A 20437-nucleotide genomic window follows, 5' to 3' on the forward strand; every position below is an offset into this window, starting at 1 on the left:
CTCCGTACAACTCCAGTCATTCTTATATACAAGAGCACCGGAGACGGTGAACAGCATGAGTTTAAATGTTGATCAGTGCCGGACGACGGCCGTGTCGCCGTCTTTGTGCTGCTTTAATATGATTGATTCGATAAGGCGGACTCAACATGCTGGGAGCAATGTCAATCCATCTCATCTCTCTTTCGTGGTGCTGTCTCCCATCTCCTGGAACGTCTGGCTTGTTGCCGCCTGGTAGTTGCCACAGATGCCTGCCCAGCGCACCCATCGAGGGTGGACACACAAGGCATAATATTATAGGATGACAATAGCCGGATACAGACAGCTTAGATATCTGAAGAATCATTCTATATATTATAACGGCCCTAATGGCGAAAGAACGGATGCAGGAGATAGTAACGTCTTTGTAATCTAGAGGCGAAAGATAGAGCGCCAGAAGGAGATTACCGCAGCTCTATTAAACAGCCAACTGATCTTGAATGGGGTTGATACTGGTAATAGACTTGCTGAAATTCTGGAGATGTCTTCAAACATATGCTAGGTTAGCCTTCACGGATAAAGCTTCGCCTTGGCTTCAGCACTCAGAGAGTAAGGAGGGGTTTCAAAATTCTCCACAAAGCCACCATGAGGCTTCTATTCCACTTTGAAAATATGTAAACGGTTGTCTCATTCACGCTCTCGGCAAAGGTCGTGGCGGCCGTCGGCGGAAAGGCAGGGCGCCGTGCAACGTTTCTTGGCCAATTCATGATCCAACGACCAATGATGACAGAATCTACATGCAGTTTGTCGGTAAACCCTGGGTTGCTCGCTTTGATTAATATAAGGAGTCCTAGGGACACGTGGCTCGGTCACTGTATACTCGAACTACGCCAACACGCCAGCAGTTCTTGACTGCGTGATTGTCGTCTGTCTCATCTTCTAGCATCATGACTTTAATCGCGGCCGAAACGCGTGCTGCGATGTACGTTGACAGTGATGTCCTACGCACTCGGTTTGCTACGGCCATGTCGACTATGTATCGCACAGAGGTGCCGTTGTACGGCGACTTGATTGAGATAGTACGCGACGTCAACATGCGAGTTCTACGGGGAATCAACGAGAACGGCCAACCCGGTGATGCAGCTGGCATCTCAGCCAGTTCTGAGCGCTTAACCCTGGAGCGACACGGTGCGATTCGTCTGGGCACAGCGCACGAGCTCCGCATCATGAAGAGAATCTTTACCGTCTTAGGAATGCATCCAATCGGATACTATGACCTCTCTATGGCTGGCTTACCTATGCATGCGACGTGCTTTCGCCCAATGACGCTCGCCGCTCTCGACCGCAACCCCTTTCGGGTGTTCACTACTCTCCTGCGGCCTGAGCTGCTTGCCTCGGAGCAGGCGCGTCAACTCTCAATGCAGTTGCTGGACAAACGGAACATCTTCAGCGACGCATTGATTCAAATACTCGCTGTTGCTGAAGCACAGGACGGGCGACTGACTGAGGACCAATCCAAGACCTTTATCATAGAGGCTTTGCCCACATTTAGTTGGCAGTCCATCGCAGCGGCCACATTCGATGAATACAAGATCCTGAGGCCGAGCATCCGATCCTGGCTGATATTGCATCGTTCCAGAGTGCCCACATCAATCATCTCACACCACGGACGTTGGACATCACAGCCGTCCAGTCAGCAATGAGGGCGGCCGGCATGGCTGTCAAAGCGCATATCGAGGGACCACCGGCTCGGGATTGTCCCATTTTGCTACGGCAGACGAGCTTCCTCGCTCTAGACGAGACAGTCCATTTCAGGGGGAGTACAGCCCAGCCCCAGGACAAGCTAGTCAAAGCCAGCCACAGGGCGCGATTTGGAGAAATTGAGCAACGCGGCGCCGCCGTGACACCCAAGGGCCAGGCCCTGTATGATAGGCTTCTGCGCGACAGTCAAGACAAATCAGCTGGTGTCAGTTCCGAGGAGGCTGATGCTCTCATCCTTCAAGTCTTCCAGCGATATCCCGACACCTGGACCGAGCTCCGAAGTCAGGGACTTATATACGTTGAATTTCGTGTTGCGAGAAACATCAAACCTGAGGCAACCTTTGATAAAGATGCAAGTCATGGTTCGTTATTGGGAAGGCTCATTGCTGATGGGGTGCTGGAAGCGTTGCCTCTGACATACGAAGACTTTCTGCCTTTTTCCGCGGCTGGAATCTTCCAGTCGAACCTCCAAGCCGACAATCAATCCGATGGATTACTATGCCTACATAACTCTTTACCAGATCAAGAGGGCTTTGAGCGAGCTCTTGGTATGAAGGTTTCGGGCCTTGATCAGTGGTACGTCGATGTTCAACAGCAAAGTCTAGAGACCGTGAGCCACGAGCTAGGATTGAGGATGGAGGAGCTCCTGAAGTAGCCACTATCAGTTATGTCTAGTTCAACCGTTCAGGATTCATTTTGTCATAGAGAGATATACCTTTTTGTTGTTCCCAGAGGAAAAAAAGAAGTACTCAATAAATTGTAGTTCAATCGTGTGTATCCCATTGCCGCGTACGCACGAGGTTTAGTTTCTAAGGCCTAGATCCACCATAATGTCATCCCGTACGCGTTGCCTGATCCATAACTGGCCATTTGAAATGTGAAATGTTGGAGTGACTGTTTGCTTAGCATCTATGCCCATACATGTTTCTTTAATGATGCTATTCATAATGCATGATATGAACTAGAGCACCTCAACATAGGCCTGTCTCTATGTATTTCCTGCAATACCCACATGGCCATATATCATCAGTCTTTCTTCTAAGTAGCCTTGTAAATCCGGTTGTATTCTGATGCTATCTTAAATGTTCTTTATTGACTCTGTAAATCAGCCATGACCTTAGTTTCCACGGCTGTACCGGAGAAAGGAGAGATATCTCTTAGCATGATATTGCAAGACAGAGGGTGATGTGACGGTGGAGACCTTACCGGCAGGATCCCCCGATCAAATACAGTAAGGCATCATTTGTTGATAGAAGCATAGTTTGTCATTCTATCAATGAAAATGGGGACTTTAAACTTTCTCTCTTCATTAGCTCTGAAGAACGTGTTTTCATTCCTATGAATGGACTTACAATCCTTCCAACGGAGCTCCCAGCACCGTCCAGAACGTGGGAGATGCTGCTGGAGCATAGTACCTACCATGATACCGGACCTCTTCTTCACAGCAAAAGCAATTACACAACTGAAGGTAGGGTTTGGTCTCGTGTCGTTCTGAAAATTGAATGCTGGTTTGTAGGGTCAATGCCGACGACCCCCGAAGTATAGACGATGTAAGTAGGAACCAGCGCCAGGGATCAGCACACCAACAAGACTTGGAAATCCTAGACGCATGTACTATGTTAAGGGGAGGGGGTACAGGCCCCCGAAACAGGTTGGGTTGAGCAGTCGCTGGGCTCTTGATTATCGTTTGTTTCGGCGTTAAAGCTAGCGTCCGGATGTGGTTTCGGGGTCGTCAACGGAACGCCGAGCTCACCAAATGATTCATACACTAGATTGCAGTTAGTGCACAGGCCAGGTACCCCGGAGAAGGTTCATGAATATAGGTCCTTATTCTTAATGATACTCTAGCGTTTTACTATTTCCTGCGTAATTACTGCCCGGCATGGCTAGATTGGGTCGATCAGGTTAACGGACTCGACAAGAGACGAATGATTTCTTAGAGAAGTGTCATAACATACGTCGCTATGCATTATATACAACTATTGCCCGAACAGATAAACTAGACCGCGAAGCGTTCCTGGGCCTTAAATACCGCCGCTGGCGACGTGCCAACTAGCGACGCAAATATCTGGGGATCTGTGGCGCCCTCCAATGCGAACAGCAAGACCTGACTGTTCGCATCTAACCCGAGCTTCTTACGCACAGTCGGGTCCGTGCTGGATGCAAGCAAGACACCCATACTGGCCGCGGAAGACTCGCCGCATACCACAGGAATGTCGCCCTCACAGCTACTGGCTAATGTCTTCATACCGTCTACCGCCACCGTATCCGGGACCGCGACAAAGTCGCTCGCAAGCCAGTGAAGCACTTTCCATGCGGCCGGCGAAGGCGCGCGACAGGCCAGACCGGCCATGAGTGTGTGAAGCGACCCTTCCGATTTGCGTACCTCGCCGGCCTTTGCGCTCTGCAGGAGGCAGTCTGCCTCGCATGGCTCAACGACAATAAAACGTGGCGCGTTGGATAAGCGATTGCCACGAATGCGAGTGTAGAAACCCTGGAAAATGGCTGCAGCAATACTCCCAACACCACCGCATACAAGGACGTGGGTAATACGGTCTAACATGGGAATCGCGCTCACTGCCTCCTCCAGGACGACCATGTAGGCATTCATAACATGCTGTGGAATATCATTATCAAAGTCGGACCAGGATGTGCTGCTCACAAAAAACCAGCCATTCATGCGAGCGTCCTCCTTCGCCCGAGAAACAGAGGCTTCGTACTCCCCGTCAACCCGAATTACTACTGCACCCAGCTCTTTCATCTTGTCTGCACGGCCTTCGCTGACGTGGCTGTGGATATAGTCAACGCACCGGCAACCAAAGACCTGGGCGCCATATGCCAGCCCACGGCCCTGGTTACCATCGGTCGCAACGCACACCGTTACACGCTTGGTAATGTCGTGATATGTGGGAGTGCGCAGCTCGGCCGATGAAGGCCGAGTCCCTGTCTTTGCAAAAACCTCGTCTGCCAGGATCTGGTAGACAGCATACGGGGCGCCCAGGGCCTTGAAAGAGCCAACATCTGCACCAAAGCGCTTACTTTCATCCTTGACAAATAGCTGGTTGATCCCCAGTTTGTGCGCCAAACCGGGGAGTGTCCGGAGCGGCTGTGGCAAATATTCAGGCCATGTGCGAATCTCAGCGAGAGCAGGTGTCCAGTTGGAGAGATTCTTCATGCAAGTAGCGGCCTCCGTTTGAGCCTGGATACTGAAGCGGGAGGCGTTAGCGTGGTGGAAGAAGGCCATTTTGGAGTACAAATATAATAGTGAGGTTGAACAGGCACAGACCTTCTACTTACTACCTTGGTAGAGGTGATTTATACCCCCGTTGATACGACTCTTTTCGACGTGCATAGATCAATACTGATATAAGGTATTTGAATCCTCGGGACTATGACTGAAGACCGAGAAAGACCCATTTAAAAGACCCACAATTTCCCCCGGCTTCCGGCTTCTTTACCTTCGCCGGCCCACCTTGGATGAGGTTCTCAGCATCACTCGAGCTCGAGTCATGGAGCAGACTACACCAGATTCTCCGAGAGCCCATTCGGCGAAGCTCAAACACCCCTTTTCATCGAACAAAGTCATCGCGTGAGGCCCACGAGCGAGAATGGGTTGTGGGAGGCTGCATCCTTATGCTGACACACGACAGTTGCCACCGCTGCCACGCCAAGAAGATCAAATGCTCAGGCAGCCAGCCATGCCAAAGCTGTGCCCTGGCCGAACAAGGGACGGACTGCTCGTATCCACGGCGGAATCGAACGGTCAAGGTTCCTCAAAGGTACTCCTGTAGTAGCCCCTTCCTCTGTTAGTGGCACTCATCACTAACAGATATGGTATAGTTTCATTGATGGACTCTACAAAGAGATCAATCACCTGAAGCGACAACTCAAGTCTTCACCGTTGCAGAATAGCCGGTCACTAGGCCAAACATCTGATGTACCGCAATGTCCAGTGTCAAGGCTGTCGGGGCTGGAGGAGAGACAACAAGAGCCAACGCCTCCGGTACCGACTGAAGAGGCAGACGTGCAGATCGACCGAAGGACAAACGTGCAATCAAATGCGAATGACAGCCCGTGGTTTGACAATAGTAACATCTTTCGCACTCCCATCCTCAACAGCGAGACCGCCGACACTGTGTTCGCAACTCGATTTCGCCAGGTCATTTCCGACCCGCATGCTCCCCAGCCCTCACATCTGCTTCGTCTTGATTACGCCAACGACAAAGCGTTGATGGCTCTTGTTGAATCTACCGTACCGTGGCCTGGTCATTCCCGCGCCCGCTTCCTCGTTGAGGCAGCCTTGAAGTACATTAGCCGCTGCCCTTATATGGTCTCTCGCGACGTGGCTCGCGAGGGCCTAGCCCGGATATTTCTGGATCCTGCAGCGGCTGGTCCCGCTCTCTACTGCAAGTGTTGGGCACTCTTCGCCCTTGGGGAGCTGTATGCAACGCGCGCTGCCGCGACACAGGGCTACCCGGGCATGTCGTACTTTGCCCAGGCATCTAAGATGCTGGGCTACCTGAATGAACGACCAGACATGGAGACAATTGAAACCCTACTTCTCCTTGTAAGTACTTGTCTGATCCGTATCTGGTCGGCTGCTAGCTAACACCTGCCGACTTCTAAGTCTATCTACTCATTAGCCCTTAACCGAAGGTACAGCGCGTACGTCCTGTCTGGGATAGCCATGCGCTCCGCTATTGTGACGGGCCTCCATCTGAACATCCCAGGGCCCCAGTTGTCCGATATGAGCGCCCGGGGGCATCGACAGCGATTATTCTGGACGGCGTACATGTTCGATCGCATGTGGGCCGCTCAGCTCGGCCACCCAGTGGCGATCCAGGATGAGGATGTCGAAGTGGATATTCCAGGCTCACATTTGACTGGCTCGCTCCTTGACGAGGACTCGGATTGTGTGTACCATTCGGCCAGCATCCAGCTGGCCCGTCTTCTGACTGGCGTTGTCCAATCGATCTATAGCTTCCGATCCCAACGACAAGACATACAAATTGCAGCCCGAGTGCACCAGGTACTGCAGGATCTACTGGCCTGGGTTGAGCAGCTACCGCCTCGCCTGCAGGTCGACCATACGCCGGGCGCTGTAAATGATTTGAAAACTGTCTCGCTTCACTTGTCCTTCTACCAGGTATGTTCTCCCCTATTCTATCAATCTACTCCTCTTTTGCTGAGATTTTGTAGTGCGTCATTCTTGCCACTCGTCCAGTGCTTTTACACAGCCTGCGAATGCAGGTCACCGACTCATCATGGGCAACATCTGAGCTCCCCACCAGTGCCTCGGCATTATCAGAAGCCTGCATTCGGTGTGCACGGCACTCTGTCCAGCTCCTATCCCAGTCCTGGATCGACGGCCTGTTTGTCACTTTTGATTGCTTCTTCACGCGTTATCTGTTTTCATCCCTGACCATCCTGGCTATTTCGAGCATTCTGGAGGGACAGGATAACCAGGGCGACCGCGACTCGTTTGAAGAAGCTTCACGGCTTTTGGCTGAGCTGAAAGACGCCGGGAATTGTGTCGCCCAGGAATATTGCCACCACGTTGAGGTCATTGAGGCTGCCCTGACAGCGCATGCAAAGCGCATGATGCTGTCTGAGAGCTCTAGTGTACCCGGAAATGCGGCACCGTCACCATCTCAGCTAGCCCCGGCTATGCCGCGCGGTGGTCTCCTGCAGACCGATTCATCGCTTCAACAGCTCCTATCTCAGCCGGCGCTCGATGTGCAGTTTCTCGAAGACGCTATCAGAGACAGTTGGTCGCCGGGGCGCTACGGGCCTGACTTCGGCAATGTAGGTTGATATATGAGTGTCTTAACGTCACCGAAGAAACGAAACTTTAGCATTGATGCAAGCCATCCGCAAACTCCACGGAACACAATGTTCTTTGCTCTAGCCGCTAGTCAGTGCAGCCTCTAATGCCACGGCCGCCATATGGTCGATGGTAGCCCTACCATCTGTATCACGTAGCAGTTGTTGCACCGGTGTATGTAGATGGGTTAAAAATATGTGGTTAATACGGAGCATACCGGTTAAACCCCATATAAAGGAATGGTAATTTCATAGATCATAAATCGATTTATGACACTATACTTCTCTATGCGGGCTCGGCCGCTAAGCGATTCGCCGAACCCGTTTTATTTCAATCTCATCTGGCTTCCAAGCGTTCTTTCTCCTTTCTCCTTTCTTTTCCCTGACTTGTACACACATCAAATTTCTATGATCATTTCCAGCAGAAGCATCTCGCTCTTCGGCCGTCATGTCTGCCCGCGTACCACTGCGCCTAATGCCACTGGGCGGATCGGTGACCAAAGGAGTTGGCTCGTCCCACGGCACGGGGTACAGAAAAGCACTGCTTGAGCTTCTTCAAGCGCAGAACTTTGAAGTCTGCATGGTCGGATCGCGCAGGACAGGCTCAATGCCCAATAACGACCATGAGGGGTGGCGCGGAAACAGAATCGACGAGATCACAAACAAGGCTATGAAGTCGGTCGGGCGTTTGATGCCCAATCTATTAACCGTCAACGCGGGCTCCAATGACTGTATCCAGGCCTTTAGAGTCGACCAGGCGGGGGAACGAATGAACAATCTGTTGGAGTATATCTGGCATGTGTCGCCGAACTCGACCGTCCTTCTCTCTACTCTCCTGGTCAACTCGGATAAGCAGGTGAACGAGCGAGTCATGCACGTCAATGACCGGTTCCGCACTCTGGCCGAGCAGAAGGCGACCTTGCAGCGGAGGATTGTTCTTGTGGACCTTTATAATGATGGGCCTCGCGTTGAGAGTCTGGTTGATGGCATTCACCCTAATGACCAGGGATACGACACATTGGCCATGCTTTGGTTTAATGGGATCCAGAGGGCCCTGCAGAAGGGCTTGGTAGTGGGGCCGAATGGCACTGGAGTGTAGTTTACCAGAGCATCTTTGTGATTCAACTGTTTGCATGAAGTCTTAGTTGTATCTGTTACAACTAGCTAGACTACAGTCCGGACTGTCTGGTCGAGTGCGCGACAAAAATCGTTCCACATTAAAGTAATCAATCGAGGAGCGGACATTCTAGACGTCTCTGCCATGTGGAAATGAGAATACCCTATGAGGGGTCCATATCCAAAGACAGGATCAGACTACAAAATCACCTCCGAGGTATTAGATTGGAGATATTTGGGACAAGATACGCAAACATGCCCGTCTGATCAAGTATGTGTGAACCAACACCGGGCGCCCGGAGCCGTCCGAGCTGATACCATGTCATGTATACCAGGAAAATGTCAGAATCGCCAAACCTATAAACACGACCTTGCGATTCCAATCGAACGACAATCAATACCGTATATGCCTCTCATTCCAATTCAACTATTTGCGACCGTCATTTATTTCCCTTCCTCATGCCTCCTGTGAGTTCTCAACTTCCCGAGTAGCTTCCATAAACCTCTCGATCATATTATCAAGGTCGGTTGTCGTTATAAGGGTTTCCCTCCTTTCCCACCCAAGCTCGACGGGAAGACGTTCCTTTTCTAAGCAAAAGATATATTAGATGTGAGCAAGATTCTGAAGGACGTCGAATACATACCGAAAAGATACTCAATCCAAGATGTGTTGGCAGTTGCCGAGACCTTGTCCCCGAACACAAGGATATATGTGGCTGTCTGTGCATAGCTGAAACGCAGGCGTGATCCCGAGAGGTCAAATGTAGGGTTGGTGGCCTTGGACGTGTTTATCCGTGCGAGACGGGCTCTCGCTCCTGAATGCAGGTCGATTAAAGGTTGGGTCCAGTAGGACTTTGCTTGGTCGAAGAGGGTCTGGTTGAAGGAATGGTTGTCTCCGAAGTAGAAGTCTCCGCGGCTAAAATCGTCCGATGGTTATGGTTCCTCATTAGGTTGGGCGATGGTGTTCACGCAGGATCCTCACATACCTCAGACTGCCATCATGCTCGATGATGTTGTGATGATCCAAATCGTTAAGAGAAAATGTAGTGGCATTGGGGGTCAGGTTCGTCTTCAATGCTGCGGCGAAAAGTATGTCGGAAAGCCCTTTATCTACATGCAACGCGTCCATTGCGCGAAATGTATCTTGCTGCGTAATATCTTTCCCGTCGTGTTGGAGGATGTTATGATTAGCAAGTGCATTCAGCACGGGACACGGACTGCGCACTGTTGGTCTTTAGCCTAGAATCGTAGCCATCTACTACACCTGAGCTTACCGTCGTCCGGTCCAGGGGGTGACCAAGGTATTTCTTGGGGTATAGCGCTGGCAAGCGCCGCAGAGAACGCTAGGAGAAACAACCTCATCTTGATGTTGTGTGTGGTCTTTCGCCGCAATGTTTGGGCGGACTTTACACGTAGATATATATTCCCAGCCGCAGAACCGGGAATGGGAGCAGTTGACATATTCAGCCTATCTCATTGGCCTATGCATGCAGTAAGGAGGAAAGGCACATTCTTGGAATATGCAATAATCCTGCAAGCACCGCATTGTTGAGATTTGTCACAAGGACAAAAAAAGAAAGCAGGAATCTGGACCCACGCAGATGCAATATCGACCCTGGCTGTCACATTGCTCCTTGATCGCCAGCCTCCAATGCACATATGCCACAAAGTACTGCAGGATATGCTGTCATAACGGTGAGCCGGTATTCAGACTGGGTCACGCATATGGTTTGTGGGTTTCCATTGCGATGCAAGATAACTGATCAAACGTCATAAAAGCAAGCTAAGCTTGTTCCTACCGCACATCTTTGGCATCCCTAGCGGCGACCAGCAAACTATCTGACCAATATTGATATGGAAGTAACTAACGTCGGGCGGTAATATCTACAACGCATCTTTTGGAGCAACTCGTGCCAAGACCGACGTACCAGGATATTCTCAGCGACCACTCGGAGACCTTGGGATCTTTTTACTATTTCTTAATTGGACAGCTCAGGTACGAGCACATCTCATGGATCTTGTTTGCTCCAGACTCTGTATTAACATGGATAGTATTGCCACGTTCAGATCCGGTGATGCCGGATGCCCTAAGAGGATGCCAAGCCCTGCCACATCAGAGTACCGAGGTTCATGAGATCGACAAAGCCATTCAGAAACAAGGTGCTTGTCGTTCGCTCTTTGTATTGCTTGCTCTTCTACTGCCTTTGTCAACCGTGTCTGATGTCTGTCCTTTGATCGACGGGGGTAATCTCTGACAATCCCTCAGGCTTTGGTTACATCCACCTTACCAGACTGCGACTAGTTCCTGCGCTATGAAGACACTAGTGTCGTGAAGATGGACGAGATGGGGCTAATATTATCGGCCCAGGCGATACGAAAGAAAACCGAGTTTTACCCAGTCCGCACACGCCATCGTGGTGAAGGGACAACGCCGACCTCCTCCACTTCCCCGACCGGAACGTTCCCACAGCTTCCCACAAACCATGACAGATTCACCCGCTCAACCAGCATCACCTGCGGTCCACCATCCCGCACGGGCCGCAGTGGCCTGTACGCAATGTCGACAAAAACGTCTGAAATGCAATTCCGGCTATCCCCAGTGCTCGCGGTGCTTGTCCGCGGGGTCTAGCTGCACGTACATCCCCTCGCGGCGTGGCCAGCGCCCGCCCAAAAACCGACCCGAGCTGGACTCGGTCTCTCAGCATATCTCGACTTTTGCCATCCAGACCCCCCGATCCTCCTTTCTCCCTGCTACTCCGAATACCGCTCTGCCTCTCTCACTCGCTGACACCCCGGCACCAGGGGAGGTGTCGCAGCCGGTGAACCTCGCTCCTGGTCCGGCCTCGACGACCTCCCCGTTGACCAGCTTCACCACCGCGGCCACCACCTCATCTCGCCTCCATTACAATGAACGCCTGGTCAACTACTACTTCAGCAACTTTCACCCCGCGCATCCCATCCTCCTCCCGCACTCCCTGTACGCCACGCAGGGGTACCCGGACTATCTGCAGGCGGCGGTGCAGTTTGTCGGCAGCCACTATGCATCGTCCCCGGTCGATTGGCAGACGCGAGAGGAAACCATCCAGGCCATCATGAGCAGTAATAGCCCGCAGACGCCGGAGATGGTCCAGGCCCGCTTGATCTGCGCCCTGGCGATCCACGCGCGATACGAACTCATGGACTCGTTCACGATCTTCCAAGCGGCAACCGACCTGGCCATTCAACTCGGCATGGACTGCGCCAGCTTCGCCGTGCAGCATGGGAACCAGAACCACATGCTCGAGGAGAGCCTGCGGCGGACCTGGTGGGAGCTTGTCTTCAGCGAAGGCATTCTCTCCGGTCTCTACCGACATCAGCGATTCACACGCGCGACCTATTTCTCCGACGTCCTCCTCCCCTGCGAGGAGACCGACTATGAGAATCTCACCATCCCCGACCCCTCCAACCTCGTGTCACTGACCCAGTTTGACAAGAGGATCTTCAACCCCAACAGTGTCGAGTTCTCCTCGTACTCATATCGCATCGAGGCCGTTCGCATCTTCGTGAACGTGCTCACCCTGACCGAGCCTGACTCCAACATGCGTCCGTCGCAGGTCCACGCCGTGGACCACGCCATCGCCGGCTGGATCCATCATCTCCCGGACGGGAAGGGAGATATCCTGCAACCGGACGGCAAAGGCGACGAGATGCTCTTCCAGGCGTACATGATCGTGCAATACGCCAGCATGTTCTTGCATTTCCCGCGCAGCGATCTCATCTCCATGCTCCCGAATCCGGACATCGCGTGCGCGCAGAACGAACCCCATGTGTCGCCGACGACGTCCCAACGTCTGCACGGGCTGAAAGCGATTGTCGCGTCCAAGTGGATCTTCAACCTGGCGGCCTTGCGGCTGCCGGTGATCAAACACACGCCGCTGTTTATCTGTGCGCTGCTGAGCGCCGCGATCGTGCAGCTGTCGGCATTATCCAAGCGGAGTCAAGACGAGAATATCGACATCACGGAGTGCTATGACTCCATGTACTTGGCGATCGGGGTGTTGAAGTCGTTCAGTAAACATTGGCCCTTAGGGCAATCCGCGCTGCAGGAGCTGCAGAAGGTGGCCAGCGAGGTCTTGAAGGTGCAGACAACGACACAGACCTTACCGGAGGATGACGGCTGGACTTGTAATATCGACTTTGAGGGGGTTCAAGGGTTATTACATGTGAATCGCGATATGGCCGGTTGACGAAAGAGTGGCACTAGAGAGACTTTAGTGCCTGTGGGGACTTTTTGTTAGTTAGTTAGCGTGATGGATATTAACTAACTAACCATGCAGATTAGGTAAGAAAAATAGACGTAAGAAATTAGAATTCAAATGCAATCCGATCGAGCGATCCCAGAAGTACTCGATGCAATCTTCAGCCCTCAGAAAACCATTGGGACCGTGCCATATTGTGCCATATTGTGCCAGGACTTTTGTGAAAAGACCGGAAAACCAGGACGTCGGGGACGTTACCCGTTAAAGCGATCAACAGCGTCGCGTAACTTTAGTAGTTTTAGCAACTTTAGCAGCCTAGCCAGACCGTCTCTCCCTTTCCCATCCTCAACAATCCCCGCCAGTCGAAGACGTGATCGAAGCCACGTATGAACGGGAAGCCAAGCTCGCCGGCACTTCAACGGGGCCATATAAAGTCATCGCGATTGAAGTAATCGAGTGATTCAAGGGGACAACCGGGGTGGGGAATAAAAGTGGCATGAGGACGAGCTAAATAAAACTATTATTAATTAAAAACAAGAGGCACAGCATGGGTCGCTTCTCCGGCGCAGCAGCAGGCTGCACCGCACGCTGCAACTCAGCGGCGACCCCGATCAGTGGAGAAACAGGGATCTGATTCCTTTGCCTGCAGGTACGCTTAACGTTGGAGATGCGAACAAGGGTCGATACGGCTTCTAACCCTCAAGCACAGATCGTACGACCTGGTCCAGCTGGGACTTTCTCTATCTATGGAGCACCGTCTTCTTCACCACGTTCGGCTGGCAAATCACCTCGTCGCTCCTCAGCCTCGGTCTGAATGTCTGGCAATCCATTCTCTGCAACATCATTACGAAATTCCTCCAGACCGCCGTGGTGTTCTGCGTCGGATGGCCCGGTGGAGTCTGGCACATTGGCTTCACGGTCAACTCCCGGTCCGTGTTTGGAATGTGGGGATCGTATGTGCCGGTCATTCTGCGCATTTTCCTCTGCATTATTTGGTATGGTGTCCAGGCGTTTACGGGCGGCCAGCTGGTGGCGATTATCCTGTCGACGATCTTTTCCGGCTACCATCATATGGAGAACACACTGCCGGAGTCGACGCATATGACCACCAAGCAGTTCGTCGGATATGTCATCTTTAATATCAGTTAGTGTGCCTTCCTCTTATTCGCGCCCGCAACATGGGGATCTGACGAGGGACAGTCTCGCTCGCACTCTTGTGGGTGCCCCCGGACAAGCTGAAGAAGCCCTTTAAGCTTATCGCCAGTATCAACTTACTCGTCATTCTGGGACTGGCGATCGGCCTCATTGCCGGTGCCCGGGGTGGCTCCCTGGGAACCCTCCAAACGTCCCAGCGAACAGACAACCTGGGATGGACCTTCATCCACGGTTTCGCCGTCGTGTTCTCTGGCAACGCGGTCGGCATGGCGAGTCACAGCGATTTCTCGCGTTTCGCCCGACGACCGGGGGCTCAGGTCAAAGGCCAGCTCTTCTCGTTCCTGATATCCGGGAACGTTGTTCCCATCCTGGGAATTTTTGGCACGGCTGCTGCGGCGAAGATGTACGGCGACGTGAACGAACTGGGTCTGTGGAATCCACCCAATATTCTGCAAATGTGGCTGGACAATCAGTACCATAACCCGGCCATGCGAGCGGCGGCATTCTTCGTCGCGTTCGGGTTAACATCGAGCATCATGGCCATGAACTCCATCGAGAACGGCGTCTCAGGCGGCATGGACATCGCCGGCCTGTACCCCCGGTACTTCAACATCCGTCGTGGATCGTACCTGTTAGCTGCAATTTCCGTGGTGATCAACCCGTGGCAGATCATCGCCAACGGGGCCATTTTCACCAACACGCTGAACAGCTTCGGAGGTGAGTTTTCTCGGGCGTGATACACCCCTTGAGTCCATCCCACGCTAACCGCGGCTAGTCATCCTGTTCCCACTCATGGGCACCATGGTCGCCGACTACTACGTCGTTCGCAAGCAAAAGCTGAAGCTGTCCGACCTCTACCGCGCCGATGCGAGCAGCATCTACTGGTTCGAGGGCGGCTTCAACTGGCGTGCGTTCACGGCCTGGTTGGTTGGATTTGCGCCCAGTATCCCTGGTCTCGCCGCATTAAATCCACACAACACAGGCATCCCGATTGGCTTGACGTATACATTCTACCTGTGGCCCATCGCGGGATTCTTTGCGTCGTTCGTGCTGCATGCTGGTCTCTGCTATCTCAGTCCCCCGGCGGGTATTGGGGCGGTGGATGAGCCGGAATTTCAAGACCCAATGTATAGCGAGCGGTCGGACGAGATGCAGAGCGAGACCATCACCGCGATGGAGAAGGGCGGACATCGGTAGACTGGCTCTGGTCCTCCCATGGCGAATGTTGTGGGTTGAACCGGGGGGTACCTTTGGTTGTCCCGACCTGGTAACGGATGGGCCTCGTCTCCCTGCTCCAAGAAAAAATTTTTCATTCTTTGTAGTAATTAATAACTCCCGCTTAATACATGTCATAATGTGATTTGACACCCGGTGTCCTTCCTTTTTGCAGAACATCCCCGACCGTGTAGTACGTATACATCTGGCAACCAGACGGCAGTTGCGGCACAGATGTACCAGTTGATGGTTAGGCTAACTTCCCGACTTCACCGAGATGGATCCACCACTGCTTCGGTTGGGATTCTAGCGTTTCTTAGTGGGCCCATGGGCCTGTTTCTTGGATTAAGACCAAGCAGAGTGATCAGGATATGTGAGAAGATCTTGGATAGGGCCAGACTAGGGCAACTTGCCATTGGCGATGGTGGCGTAACGGTCGAAGGGTCTCCACATATATAATCAGTCCTACCGGGCGAACTCCTGTCATCGATCTAGATATCACGATTATTTACCACAACAACCATCATGATTGCCGAAATCCACTCTCTTGCTGAGTACGAGGCCGAGCTGGCGAAGCCAGGTCTTGCGGTCTTGGACTTTTACGCTCCTCACTGCGGTCCTTGTCATGTAAGAACCTCCGACCTCTGGACGTTCAGGATGCTAATCGGTCCGGAAGGTAATCGCACCTTTATACAGCAAGATCGCCGACGACCAAAGCAGCGTACGCTTCTACAAGGTATACCGCCGCAATCATGCTATGTCTGCCATGTCTAATGGAAAGGCTACAGGTCAACGGCTTCGACGAAGTCGGATCCGAAGTGCAGAAGAGAGCGGAGGTCACCTGGTGGCCAACGTTGGTCGTGTACAAAGATGGCGAAGAGATCTGGCGAGACCGAGTGCCAAATCCTCCTTCTAGAAAGCCGTTGGAGTCGTTGGAGTATTACCTGAAGACGGTGGTGGCTTGAGTTTTAATGTGGTTCATGTTATCTATCCGCTTGGGAGCATTGTATTGAATTTAGTGCATTTTTGGTCTTTGAATATCCAATGTGATGCATGCCAGATTAAAATTGACAGGGATTATTTCTGCAGGTAATCCAAGGCTACTGCGCTTAGGGGCTTGTCGTGTTTGCTTTTCCTGGGACGCAGAAGAATTAAACCATCGGGATTGTGGGACTTTTTAGGGCGACTCTCCCGATCCTCGGCGACATTTCCTTCCGGGGACGTTGAGATAGCGGCAAGGCCCAAGTTGCGCGATCAACGCATTACAATCGGCATCGTACGCTGACTAACGATATAATAGGTGGCAACACTGCGAGAGTGCGCTGCAGTCGGAGCTTAGTGATCTACTCAATCGCTAGAGAGTTAAGCTACCGTATTGGGTAGATTTTGTAGCATGGTGCAGTCAGTGCGGATCGGCGTGGACGTCGGTGGTAAGACAGCAGCTTCGTACACTGCCTTGTATATTCATGCAGGATCCGCTCACGTCCGTTAGGAACAAACACCGACGCGGTGCTAATTGACCTGGGACAGCGAGACGCATCCTCTCGTGGTATTCTTTCATCTCACAAGGCCCCAACGTCCCCCGACGTCACCTCGGGCATCCAAGAAGCTATTAACACGGTCCTCCGGGACTCCCAAGTCGCTCCGGAAAATGTGGCGTCCGTTACTATTGGCACAACTGCCTTCCTGAACTCCGTGCTGGAGCAAGACCCCCGCCGTCTAAGCAAGGTTGCGATTATCCGATTGTCAAAGTCGTTCCTGCGCGATGTGAAGCCGTTTTCCGAGTGGCCAGCTGGACTGGCCAGTCTCATCAATGGATATGTCGGGTACATCGATGGTGGTCTCCATATTGACGGGTCTCAGGAGGCGCCGGTCGTCGAATCGCAGGTCGTTCGGGAGTGTGAGAACATCAAGGCGCTGGGTTTAACGACCGTCGTCGTGGCGGGTGTTTACTCGCCCATTGATGAGGTGTTCCAGCAGGAGGAAACAGTGCGGGAGATCATTACCCGCGAGATTCCGGGGGCGGACGTCGTGTGTTCGAAGGAAATTGCCAATATCGGTATGTTGGACACGCTGCCCGGTCACAAATCGGGCCAGCGAGGGGAATGCTAACGAACACGGTATAGGTTTCTTGGAACGGGAAAATGCCGCTATCCTCAACGGCGCCATCTTGAGATACGCACGCCAAACCATCCGACGCTTCCGCGGTGCGATGAAATCCCTTCATCTGCAGTGTCCGCTGTTTCTCACACAGAATGATGGCACCATCATAGACGCGACTAGTGCAGCTAAGACACCCATCCGAACGTTTAACTCCGGTGCTACGAACTCCATGCGCGGCGCCGCATATCTAGCTGGAGAGGATCTGGCTAATAAGTCCACCATTGTCGTTGATATCGGTGGCACCACGACCGATGTGGGGGTTTTGCTTCCGTCTGGGCTGCCACGTCAAGCTTCGGCTTATGTGAAAGCAGCGGGAATCAAGGTGAACTATTCCATGCCCCATTTGTACTCTGTCGGACTGGGCGGAGGATCCATTGTCCGTGATGAGCAGAACGGCGCAAAGACAGGGCCTGTCACTGTTGGTCCAGACTCCGTTGGGCATAGACTGCTCTCTGAGGGGTTTGTGTTTGGCGGAGAGACTCTGACCGCAACGGATATTGCTGTTGCCGGTGGTCAGTGTGTCGTAGGTAGTGCGGAGTCCGTGAAACATCTGGCCCCTGAGTTGGTATCTGCGTCACAGGCACGGATCAAGCAGATCTTGGAGCGGTCAATTGACCTCATGAAGACCTCGCCGGAGCCATTGCCAGTGCTCCTTGTCGGAGGAGGTGCCGTACTGGCCCCTGCAGAGCTAGAGGGTGCCTCCAAACTCATCAACCCGCCGTTCTTTGATGTAGCGAACGCTGTGGGAGCAGCATGCGCCAAGGTCGGTGGAACGGTAGATAAAATAACTAGCATCGCAAATCAGTCCATCACGGACGCTGTGGAAGACGCTAAGAAAGCTGCCATTGAACGAGCTATTCAAGCTGGCGCTGTTGAAAAGAGCGTCTTTATTGCTGAGGTGGAGTCCATGCCCATTCCGTATATTTCTAATCAGTTGAGAACTGTCGTCAAGGCGATTGGAGATTTGGATATCGAGAGGTCAATGAACATGTTTGTTGACAATGAAGAGGGCCCCGTGGAGGAGGATACGATAGTTGAGAGCCCCAGGACTGTGGAACACCTTCAAGTGCCGGACGTTGATCCCGTTGATCATCTTACCTACAGGCCGAATGTTGTCTTCGACGAGAAGGCTGGCTGGCACGAGTGGCTCCTGACAGAAACCGACCTGAACTACATCGCAGACGGAGCGTATGTCCTCGGCTGCGGCGGCGGCGGAAGTCCAGACGCTGGCCGCATTCAACTACAAGAAATGATCCGTCAAGGGTACAAAATCCGGTGTATTGATCATTCTGTCCTGCCGGACGATGCACTAGTCTACTGGGGAGGGCGCATGGGATCACCAGCAACGACTGTGGAGCGACTCCAAGCCCATGAAACGGTGGATGCCATCGGCCAGCTCATGCACTACATGGGTCACAAGTCCTTCGATGCCGTGATGGGCCTCGAAATCGGAGGGTCCAATGGTCTCGAAGCCTTTCAATGGGGTTCGGATCGGTTCTACGACCGCCCCGTTATCGACGCGGACTTTATGGGCCGCGCCAATCCCATGATCTGGCAGACTACAATGGCCGTGTATCGGCCGGGGGAGCTCACTCCCTGTGCAATTGACTCCGGCGATGGAAGGTCTGTCATCATGCCCCGAGCGGGTGATGATGAGATGGTCGACCGCGTGCTCCGTGCTGCCTTGACCGAAATGGGCTCTTTAGTTGGCCTATCAGCTCGCCCGACAAATGGTGCGGCTGTGAGGGAATTCGCCATTTTGAATACGGTATCACTATCATGGAGAATCGGCAGAGCCATTGCCCAAGCTGCTCAATATAGTACGCTTCTCACCGTGCCAGAAGCCATCATTGCTGAAGCCGGAGGCCCCCAGTCCGCCAAGGTCCTATTCCGAGGCAAGATCTCTGGAATCGAGCAAACAGTATACAAAGGACATTCATACGGCGAGCTCATCATCACCGAAGTCCCCGCCGAGGATGACGACCAGACCGCTAATCAGAATTGCTCCTCTGCGGTTGCGCAAGGCGGGCACATCCGCATCCCGTTCAAAAATGAGAATATCTACGCAGAGCATCATGCCACCGACGGCTCGAAGAAGATCATTGCCAGCGTGCCGGACCTCATTTGCATCTTGGACAAGGAATCCGGCAAGCCAATCGGGGTGCCGGAGTACCGGTATGGCTACCAGGTGGTGGTGCTGGGATTGGCCTGCTCTCCACATTGGTCCCAGACGGAACGGGGTCTCGAGATCGGTGGACCGAAGGGCTATGGATATGATTTCGCATATGAGCCATTGGGCGAGTATTTCCAGCCTAGGAGTGTGATTGATGAGTTCAAGGAGGGTAATTAGCCCGCGCACCGCAAATCATCCTATAGAATTGTGAATATTAGCGTTAATGAATACTTTCAACTCTGTGTACGACAATTTCCCCACATAAAGACGATATGGACCATAGACGTGAGAAGGAGAGAATCCACCCGAGAAGATCGAAGTGGAGAATGGAGAGAATTACGGAGTACTCCGTACAGAACTGCTCGGGCGGATATTGATCCGAAGATGTCAGTGCCAAACATTACAAATATTCTCAACCCTCCAAACATTGGACAAGACTCCTCACATGACCCAGTCCAAGGCAAACTGTCACGAAACAAAGAATAAGTTAAAAAAATAGGACTGAACTAAATACGAGACCGGGAAGGTGAAATATACATAATGGCTCTTTAGGATTTCCGGTAGATATTTACAGTTAAGGGTAAGGTCGGTGAAGATGATTCCGAATGTGTGCGATGTTGCCCCTATCGATATATATATTTGAAGTCCAATGTATCTTTCATGAAGCGAGTCCGAGCTGTAGACACAGATCGACCTATTCTGCCTAAACGTTCTATGTCTCATCGTGGGCCGTATACTCGATCTACGGTTTATGCCTTGGCTCACAAGCGGGACACATTGCAGATCTCTCGTATTCAACGCAAGACAGGCAGCAATA

The 20437-nt window shown here is 52.4% G+C and overlaps 8 protein-coding genes across 8 annotated transcripts; 6 read left to right on the forward strand and 2 right to left on the reverse strand.

The window, feature by feature from the left end:
* Nucleotides 1–923: 923 nt before the first annotated feature.
* Nucleotides 924–2392, forward strand: ABOM_001804 (uncharacterized protein; the record flags this gene model as incomplete). Its single annotated transcript, XM_022528934.1, has 2 exons — nt 924–1608; nt 1662–2392. 2 exons carry the CDS (start codon nt 924–926, stop codon nt 2390–2392), a joined length of 1416 nt encoding a protein of 471 aa, XP_022393404.1.
* A 1344-nt stretch (nt 2393–3736) lies between these two features.
* On the reverse strand, nt 3737–4981 carry ABOM_001805 (uncharacterized protein; the record flags this gene model as incomplete). Its single annotated transcript, XM_022528935.1, has 1 exon — nt 3737–4981. The coding sequence occupies one exon, from the start codon at nt 4979–4981 to the stop codon at nt 3737–3739; it is 1245 nt and encodes a 414-aa protein (XP_022393405.1).
* A 265-nt stretch (nt 4982–5246) lies between these two features.
* ABOM_001806 (uncharacterized protein) lies at nt 5247–7551 on the forward strand (the record flags this gene model as incomplete). The annotated part of the gene is made up of 5 exons (XM_022528936.1): nt 5247–5326; nt 5388–5516; nt 5578–6304; nt 6365–6883; nt 6937–7551. 5 exons carry the CDS (start codon nt 5247–5249, stop codon nt 7549–7551), a joined length of 2070 nt encoding a protein of 689 aa, XP_022393397.1.
* A 457-nt stretch (nt 7552–8008) lies between these two features.
* Nucleotides 8009–8659, forward strand: ABOM_001807 (SGNH/GDSL hydrolase family protein; the record flags this gene model as incomplete). Its single annotated transcript, XM_022528937.1, has 1 exon — nt 8009–8659. The coding sequence occupies one exon, from the start codon at nt 8009–8011 to the stop codon at nt 8657–8659; it is 651 nt and encodes a 216-aa protein (XP_022393406.1).
* A 474-nt stretch (nt 8660–9133) lies between these two features.
* ABOM_001808 (peroxidase family protein) lies at nt 9134–10038 on the reverse strand (the record flags this gene model as incomplete). The annotated part of the gene is made up of 4 exons (XM_022528938.1): nt 9134–9264; nt 9321–9592; nt 9663–9900; nt 9951–10038. 4 exons carry the CDS (start codon nt 10036–10038, stop codon nt 9134–9136), a joined length of 729 nt encoding a protein of 242 aa, XP_022393463.1.
* A 1121-nt stretch (nt 10039–11159) lies between these two features.
* ABOM_001809 (allantoin permease) lies at nt 11160–15266 on the forward strand (the record flags this gene model as incomplete). The annotated part of the gene is made up of 5 exons (XM_022528939.1): nt 11160–12897; nt 13453–13563; nt 13624–14058; nt 14115–14786; nt 14845–15266. The coding sequence occupies 5 exons, from the start codon at nt 11160–11162 to the stop codon at nt 15264–15266; spliced, it is 3378 nt and encodes a 1125-aa protein (XP_022393464.1).
* Nucleotides 15267–15809: 543 nt separating this feature from the next.
* Nucleotides 15810–16249, forward strand: ABOM_001810 (thioredoxin family protein; the record flags this gene model as incomplete). Its single annotated transcript, XM_022528940.1, has 3 exons — nt 15810–15911; nt 15961–16020; nt 16073–16249. The coding sequence occupies 3 exons, from the start codon at nt 15810–15812 to the stop codon at nt 16247–16249; spliced, it is 339 nt and encodes a 112-aa protein (XP_022393383.1).
* Nucleotides 16250–16677: 428 nt separating this feature from the next.
* On the forward strand, nt 16678–19797 carry ABOM_001811 (hydantoinase/oxoprolinase; the record flags this gene model as incomplete). The annotated part of the gene is made up of 3 exons (XM_022528941.1): nt 16678–16714; nt 16777–17343; nt 17411–19797. The coding sequence occupies 3 exons, from the start codon at nt 16678–16680 to the stop codon at nt 19795–19797; spliced, it is 2991 nt and encodes a 996-aa protein (XP_022393382.1).
* Between the last annotated feature and the right edge of the window lie 640 nt (nt 19798–20437).

The sequence above is a fragment of the Aspergillus bombycis genome, assembly GCF_001792695.1.
Source record: "Aspergillus bombycis strain NRRL26010 chromosome Unknown contig00007, whole genome shotgun sequence".
Taxonomy (NCBI): domain Eukaryota; kingdom Fungi; phylum Ascomycota; class Eurotiomycetes; order Eurotiales; family Aspergillaceae; genus Aspergillus; species Aspergillus bombycis.